This window comes from Phoca vitulina, unplaced genomic scaffold, assembly GCF_004348235.1.
Source record: "Phoca vitulina isolate PV1807 unplaced genomic scaffold, GSC_HSeal_1.0 scaffold53, whole genome shotgun sequence".
In the NCBI taxonomy this organism is placed as follows: domain Eukaryota; kingdom Metazoa; phylum Chordata; class Mammalia; order Carnivora; family Phocidae; genus Phoca; species Phoca vitulina.
Window position 1 is genome coordinate 7773709 of NW_022589756.1, and position 8542 is coordinate 7782250.

General features: G+C 38.8%; 1 protein-coding gene across 1 annotated transcript in view; it reads right to left on the minus strand.

Moving 5' to 3' along the window:
- Positions 1–5050: 5050 nt before the first annotated feature.
- PBK (PDZ binding kinase) overlaps positions 5051–8542 on the minus strand; it is a 22030-nt gene continuing 18538 nt past the window's right edge. The window contains exons 7-8 of the mRNA XM_032389214.1: positions 5848–6021; positions 5051–5374 (exon numbers count right to left, since the gene is read on the minus strand). Coding sequence (XP_032245105.1) covers positions 5175–5374; positions 5848–6021 — 374 coding nt within the window. The 3' untranslated portion in view covers positions 5051–5174. The remainder of the gene's footprint in view (positions 5375–5847; positions 6022–8542) is intronic.

Below are 8542 nucleotides of genomic sequence, written 5' to 3' on the forward strand. Positions count from 1 at the left end.
GAAGGGAGTATATGGAAATCTCTGCTTCCTCCTAATTTTGCTGTGAACTTCAAATTGCTCTAAAAAAATGAAATTTAACAAAAACAAGAAAAGGATAATCTGAAAAATTATAGCCAAGGAGACATGACAACTAAATGTAATGTGGGATCCTGGAACAGAAGAGGACATTAGGTGAAAACCAAATAAATCTAAATTAAGTATACTTTAGGTAGTGTATCAATATTGGTTTGTTGGTTTGTTAATTGTGACAAATATACTAACTTAAAATGTTGAGAGTAGGGGAAGCTAGGTGTGGAGTATATGGGAATTCTCTGCAATTTTTCTGTAAATCTAAAACTTCTTTATAAGTTTATTTTTTAAAATGTACACCTTATTTATCAAACACCTTCATAATTATTACCCAGGGTAAAAAAATAAAACACTGCCTCATGTTCCCTTCAATCATCATTTTCCTCAAATGTTACTACCGTTTTTTTTTTAAAGATTTTATTTATTTGAGAGAGAGAGCACAAGTGGGGGGTTGGGCTCGGGGGCAGGGAGAGGGAGAAGCAGATTCCCTGCCATTGGGAGCCCGACTTGGGGCTCGATCCCAGGACCCCGGGATCATGACCTGAGCCAAAGGCAGATGCTTAACCAACTGAGCCACCCAGGTGCCCCGTAACTACCTATTATGTCTAAAATTTTAGTCGGTTTTTTAACTTTATATAAATTGAATATGTTGTCAAGATGCATCCATGTTATTTCATCTAGCTGAAACCCATTTTCATTGCTGTATATTCTATTATAGGAATATACCGTAATTTATATTACTGTTAATGAGCATCTTTGTGACTACTTGAGCCTCTTGCCCTCTTATCTATTTATTATTGATTTGCTACCTTTGTCATAGATTGTGTCCAATATACGTCTATTTCTGCCTGTTTATTCCCACTAGCCTTGTGGGTTTTCCTTATGCTGGTACCACATTGTGTTATTACATTCTTGATGTTGGTATTGTAAATGCTCCCACCTTTTTTTCCTACAAGAGTATTGTGTCTATTCTTGGTCCTTTGCATTTGCATGTACAGTTTACAATCAGTTTAAGACCCTCAAAAAGCCATCACCAATTCAAAAAAACAACTGTTGGGATTTTACTGGAATCGCATCAAATGTATAGGCCAATTTGGGAAAGATTGATTGTAAAAGCTATTTTATCTTTTGGGGCACCTGGGTGGCTCAGATGGTTAAGTGTCTGCCTTCGGCTCGGGTCATGATCCCAGGGTCCTGGGATCGAGCCCCACGTCTGGCTCCTGGCTCAGTGGGGAGCCTGCTTCTCCCTCTCCCTCTGCCTCTCTCCCTGCTCATGCTCTCTCTCTCTCTCTATCTCTGTGTCTCAAATGAATAAATAAAATCTTTAAAAAAAAAAAAAAAAAAGCTATTTTATCTTTTGTCTGTACACGTGGTATATTTCTCCATTTATTTAGTTTCTCAGTAATTTGGGGTTTTCAATGTTAGAGGTCTTACGTAATTTATTTAGATTTATTCTTATGCATTTGATACTTTCTTTGAAGCCACTGGAAGTAAAGCTGTTAGTTTCATTTGTTTGCTGATAAAATACGACTGACCTATATTTGACCTTGCATTCAGCAGCCTTCCTAAACTTACCTAATTTTAAAGGTTCATTTGTAGATTCTTTCGGATTTTGAATTAATGTCTCATTCCATTTTTCATAGGAAAAGCTTTCAACATTTCACTATTGTCTTAGTTGGACCGCTATAACAAAAATACTATAGCCTGGGTGCATTAAACAATTTATTTCTCACAGTTCCCAAGGCTGGTAAGTTCAAGATCAAGGCACTGGCAGATCCAGGGCCTGGGGAGAGCCCACTTCCTGCCTTGCAGCCTTGCTGCATCCTCTCCGGGCAGAGTTCATCTCTCCGTCAAGGACACTAAGTCCACTCCTGAGGGCTCCACCTTCATGACCTAATCACCTTCCAGATACCATCACATTAGGGATTGGTTAGGCTTCAACATGAATTTTAGGGGGACATAAACTTTCTATAACTATAAAATGTTAACTATAGCTTGTTAGATGTAAACACACTTATGTTAAGGAAGCTCCTGCTCTCTGTTCCTAGGTTTCTAAGAGGTTTTATTTTTATTTTCTAAGCTTTCAAACGTCTTTAACTGGATTTTATCAAAATTTTTCTTCTTTGGAGATCACTGAATTTTCTTCATTGGGCGAATATGATGATTACATTGTTCTTTGAATGTTAAGTCAACCTAGTCTTGCCGAAATAATCTCAACCTGGCCTTGAAGTTTTTAGGTTACTGGTTTTGGTTTACTAATACTTGGGATTGTTTTCAGCTGTTCATGAACGAGATTGGGTATCAGGATATGTGCTGTTTCCTTTTCTCATTTATGATGCCTTTTTTACTCTAGATGATTCTTGCTAAGGCTTATTAGCTTATGAATTTTATTTGTATTTTCAAAGACAACTTTTGGCATTGTTGATCCTATCATAGGTTTGTTTTCTGTTTTCTGTGGTAGGTTTTGTTTTTAAATATATGCTCATTTCCTTTTATTGGGAGTTTTGTTTTTCCTATATACTTAGCTTGCCAATTTTTCAAGGTTTTAATAGCATTTAAGACTATAAATCTCTATAAAGCACAACTTTAGCTGCACCCTCAAGTTTTTATATATAGTATATGATTATTTAAAAATCTCTTTTAGGGGCGCCTGGGTGGCTCAGTCGTTAAGCCTCTCCCTTCCACTCAGGTCTTGATCCCAGGGTCCTGGGATGGAGCCCCACATCGGGCTCCCTGCTCAGTGGAGAGCCTGCTTCTCCCTCTCCCTCTCCCTCTCTGCTGCTCCCCCTGCTTGTGCTGTCAAATAAATAAAATCTTTAAAAAATAAAAATTTTTTAAAAATGAAAAATTTGCTAGGGGCGCCTGGGTGGCTTGGTCAGTTAAGTGTACGACGCTTGGTTTCAGCTCAAGTCGTGATCTCGGGGTTGTAGGTTCAAGCCCCGAGTCTGGCTCTGCGCTCAGTAGGGAGTCTGCTTGAGGATTCTCTCTCTCCCTCTGTCCTTACCCCTTCTCTCTCTCAAATAAGTAAATCTTTTTTTAAAAAATCTAATTTTATTTTAATCAACAAATTGTGGATTAAGTAGGAACCAGGAGGCAATAATCCACAATGTTTCTTGAGCAGCTACTGATCTCCATTTTCTAGAGGTGCAAACAGGCTCTTGACGGCCTTACCCTGATAGCAAAGGGAGAGTTTCTGGGAGGTGAGAAAACTATTTGGGAGAAGCCTGTTTGGATTTGCCAATTACAATTAACTCAGCAAAAAGATTAGCCCTGCTGTATCCCCCAGTCACATAACTTTTCTGAGAATGAGGCAGATGGCCAAAAACAAGATAACATCTGAGACTTAAAGAGCAAGTTCCAGAACAAGGATAAAAAACTTTCTTGGTGTTGGCAGCAGATTGTCTGCAACTTTGTGTTGAGCCCCATCCAGACACAAAGTGGAAAGCACACCGGGAACATTTTGCAGTGTCTGCCATTGACAAGTGCTATGAATTTGCTGACCCAGTTCTTGGGCATTAGTTTGTTTCCATTTAGATATTCCAACTATAGCAACAGGAAACAAATTTCTCAAGGAAAAAAAAGTATGGGATTATGTATTAAAAAGAAAGCTGCAATTCATGAGAATGGACCAAGAGACACACTGCCTTGTCAACTTCGCAAACGTAATGAGATCATATAAAAGTCAAAGTGAGGGTAACTACATGTCAGCGTGCAAAATTGTATACAAGATTTTTCTATGACTCAGCTTTCAGTTTGCTTTAATGTCACTTTACTGGTGTGTTGATAGAAGATATGCCCATTAGTAATCTGTGTACTATTGCGTGGTACAATCTTATTCTAAAAGGAACCTCCAGTGAATTCTAGAATTGTTTAAAGCTCAGCGTGTAACCGTTCCTCATCTGTCCAAGAAGTGACAGTAACTTTTAAAACTCTTTCTATAGTCAAGTCTTGCTGTATCACCTGGAGTCACAACCACAACTCATTAACTAAAAATGCCCAGGCGGGGGGCACCTGGGTGGCTCAGTTGGTTAAGTGTCCAATGCTTGATTTCGTCTCAGGTCATGATCTCAGGGTTCTGGGATCGAGCCCCATGAGTGAGTCTGCATCCGGCTCCATGCTCAGCAGGGAGTCTGCTGGAGATTCTCTCTCCCTCTCCCCACCCCACTACCCCCTCTCTCTCAAATAAATAAATCAATCTTAAAAAAATAAAAAAAAATGCCCAGGTGGCTGTGGCACAGAGAAACTGCTGATCCAAATCACCCTCACTTTATAGGCCACGAGAAACTCACATTCACTCACATTCATTCAATACATTTAATGATGACACTCAAATTAATGACGTATAAAACAAGACACCTTCTGGTAACTGAAGTCTCCTTTATTCTAGATCATCCTATTAGAATTTTATTATTTTTACACCAGAACTATGAAATGCTTAAGACAGATTACTAAATAAAAAATAAAATAGGGATCTCAATGCAGAAAATACATTTAATAAATTAAAGCAAAAGCAAAGACCTGGGGAGATCCAAGAGAGCAAGACAAGCCTTAACCGAAAAAGCCTGTAAGTACCCAAGGAGCTAGTCTTTTGAGCCACGTTCTCTCAGCTTCTGGTGACCATATTTAGTAATAAGCACATCAGCCAAAAAAGGCCAGGAAAAAGTTTAATGGTTTAAAAAATAAGCAAACATAAACTTGTATTGCACAAAGTGCTAATTTCAATAGATCCATTAAAATAAAGAATTTTTGAGAAACCGTAATAAAAGTGATGGTCACTCAATCCAAATTGTTAGACATAGAGTTTATAGCATTGTATTATGCTAGTGTTTTAAATCTGTATAAACAAGTTCAAATACTTAAGTAGCTAGTTTCTTAAACTTAAGAGAAAACCTTCTACAATCTCAAATGCTTATCATTGTAAACATGTTAAGAAACATTATAAATAATTGTTTAAATGTTAACTAGGTGCTATGGTCCTAAAGCGGGTCACTTCAAAAAGCCTAATAATTACAGCTTATCATAGTAACTATATAATGTATTACAGTAAACAGAACAGTTATATACATGAGCCAATGTAAAGCTCAGTAGTCATGAATATGAGGGGATCACTGGACATCTATTTCCAAAGCTTCCACGATGTGTGCAGCAGAAGGACGATCTTTAGGATCTTCATTAGTGCATACAGAAAAGAGTTCAATTACTTTCTGGTACGTTTCATCCAGTTCTTCCATATTAACAGGTGGCCTCGTCCCCAGAGCTGCATAGTATGCTTCATCGTCAAAGTCACTTTCATCAAAAGTTTTATCTGCTCAAGAAGGAGTTGACACAGAGTAACACTAAGTCAGGGAAAAGTTTAGCAACTGCTCGAACTCACCCTCCTGAAACAAGAACTCATCATCTGGGATGCTTTTCTTGATACACTGCGGTCTGCCATGGTGGAGAGATCAGCTATTGTCATGGTTTACAGGTCATGAACCCCGCCCCTCTTACTATTATAGCTCTCTAATCTTCTCCTCAGGCGAGGGGAGTTTCCAAGGACACTTTCTGCTCTGCATCTCAATTTATCTCCCTATTGTCAATTAACCTACTCTCATTTGTAGGAGATTACACTGAGATTGCACCAAATTAGTATTAATATAACCCATATCTCATGCACTAGATCAAACAACTTCCTCTTTTAAATTTTAACTTAATAGAAAGATGAAATAAAATTTTACCAGCTAATCTTTAGTTCAAACTGAAGAGATTGGGGTTTATGTTAAAAATATGTAGTTATACCTTCATCATCATCATCTGGAAGATTAATGTGTGGAATAGACAAAGTCATCATTTCCCACAGAGTCAGGCCAAAGGCAAATATGTCTGCCTTGTCAGTAATAATACCATTCTCTTCCAAAGCTTCCTTGGGTTTCCAAGGCTCGGTGCCAATGTAACAGGCCTCGGGGTCAGTCACTGAAACAAAATACAAGGAAGCTGGTCCTTAGGGCAAGCACTAGAAATCACTAAGAAAGGCAAGCAACCCAAAGAAAACTGGATAAGTGATTTAACAGGTAGTTTAAAGGTTAATACGTGTAGGTAATAAACATGGAAATACACTCAATCTCATTAATAAGAATTACTTTTTCCTTATCAGATTGTAAAATATTCAAAAATCTGGCCAGTTGGCAAGGGTGTAGAGAAACAGCACTTCTCTTAGAAGGTGGCAGGAATGAGGGCACCTGGATGGCTCAGTCAGTTAAGGGTCTGACTCTTGACTTCGGCTCAAGTCATGATCTCAGGGCCCCGGGATCAAGCCCCGAGTTGGGCTCCCTGCTCAGCGGGGAGGCTGCTTCAGATTCTCCCTCTCCCTCTGCACATCACCTCTCTTTCCCTCTCTTAAAAAAAAAAAAAAAAAAAAAAAAAAACAAGAAAAGAAAAGAAAGAAAAAAAAGAAAAGAGGCAGGAATATAGATACTACAAAAGACCTCAAATAGCCAAAGCAATCTTGAGAAAAAAAAAGCTGAAGGTATCACAATTACAGATTTCAAGGTCCACTACACAGCTCTAGTAATCAAAACAGTATGGTACTGGCACAAAACTAGACACACAGGGGAACAGAACAGAGCCCAGAAAGAAACCCAGGCTTATATGGTCCATTAATCTATGACAAAGCAGGCAATCAATAAATGGTGCTAGGAAAACTGGACACCTACATGCAGAAGAATGAAACTGGACCACTTTCTTATACCATACACAAAAATAAACTCAAAATGGCTTAAAGACCTACATGTGAGACCTGAAATCATAAAACTCCTAAAAGAACACATAGGCAGTAGTATCTTTGACATTGGCCTTAGCAACATTTTTCTAGATATGTCTCTTCAGGCAAGGGAAACAAAAGCAAAAATAAACTATTGGGACTACACCAAAACAACACACTTGTACAGTGATGGAAACCATCAACAAAAGACAACCTACTGAATGGGAGACGATATTTGCAAATGATATATCTGATAAGGGGTGAGTATCCAAAATACATAAAGACTCATAAAACTCAACATAAAAAAGACAAACTATAGATGAAAAAAATGGCCAGAGAATCTGAACAGACATTTCTCCAAAAATGACACAGAGATGGCCAACAGGCACATGAAAAGATGGTCTTCATCACTCATCATGGGGAAACTGCAAATCAGAATCACAAGGTATCACCTCACACCAGTCAGAATGGCCGGTATCAAAAAGACAAGACATGGCAAGTGCTGGTGAGGATGGAGAGGAAAGGAACCCTCGTGTACTGCTGGTGGGAATGCAAACTGGTGCAGCCACTGTGGAAGAGAGCATGGAGGTTCCTCTCAAGTTTTGCAGTCTGTTCTGCTACAATAAATATTGTGTAACACAAATTAGTGCAGACACAATTAGGTATAAAAAGATCAATTTTTTTTCCCATTACCTGTTATTTTTAAATGATCGGAAGTAAACTTCCTCATAAAGAGAAAGCCTTATCCCAAGAGAACAAAAATGCTTTCTCTTAATGCATGGCTGGTTTAGCACCTTTAAAAACTGCTATGCTGACTATAACCTTAAATTGTCTCGTGAAGCTGAGAGTGTCAGCAAAGGGGCTGGGGAAGCACTCCCCCCCATGCTTACAAATATTCTTTTTTTAATTGACAAAGCCAGATCAAATCTTTAATTTTAATTAAAAGTATCTATTGAAAATAAATGCCCTCAAGGAAGCACAAACCCAGGATTTATGCCACACAGGATGAACTGATGCTGGGTGCCAGCCAAAATTTCATGTGTTCATATTTTTATCAGGATCATTATTGTTTCTGTTACTGCTTTCTTTTCAAGGCTACATGGGGTTTGATTCTTCTGTCTCAACTCCATTTCTTCTATAAGCCTACGTCTCTTTTGGTTTTGCAGAAATTAATATATCAGGTTATTATAAAAAATGCCCACACTGCCCAATTAGTTTTTGGAATATGTTCTTGGGAATGAATTACAGGATGAAAGGGCGTTTTGAAAGGTTTTTGGTTTTTTAAAAAATACATATTTCCAAATTGCCCACTGTAGTAGTTACCAGTGCTGTTCATCAAGTAGTTCATACTCTCTCCCTTTGGGACACAGAAAGATTGCACTTTCTGGCCTGTCAAGCTTGGATGGAGCCATCTGCCTAGTTCTGGCCCGTGAGTTGTGAAAGAAGGGACTTGTGTCATTTCTAATCTCGAGCATCTGTTAATGCAAGACTTTCTAGGGCAGCACTTTCCAACAGAACTTTCTGTGAGAATAGAAATGTTCCATATCGGGGCCCCTGGGTGGCTCAGTTGGTTAAGCGACTGCCTTCGGCTCAGGTCATGATCCTGGAGTCCCGGGATCGAGTCCCGCATCGGGCTCCCTGCTCTGCAGGGAGTCTGCTCCTCCCTCTAACCCTCCCCCCTCTCATGTGCTCTCTCTCTCATTCTCTCTCTCTCAAATAAATAAATAAAATCTT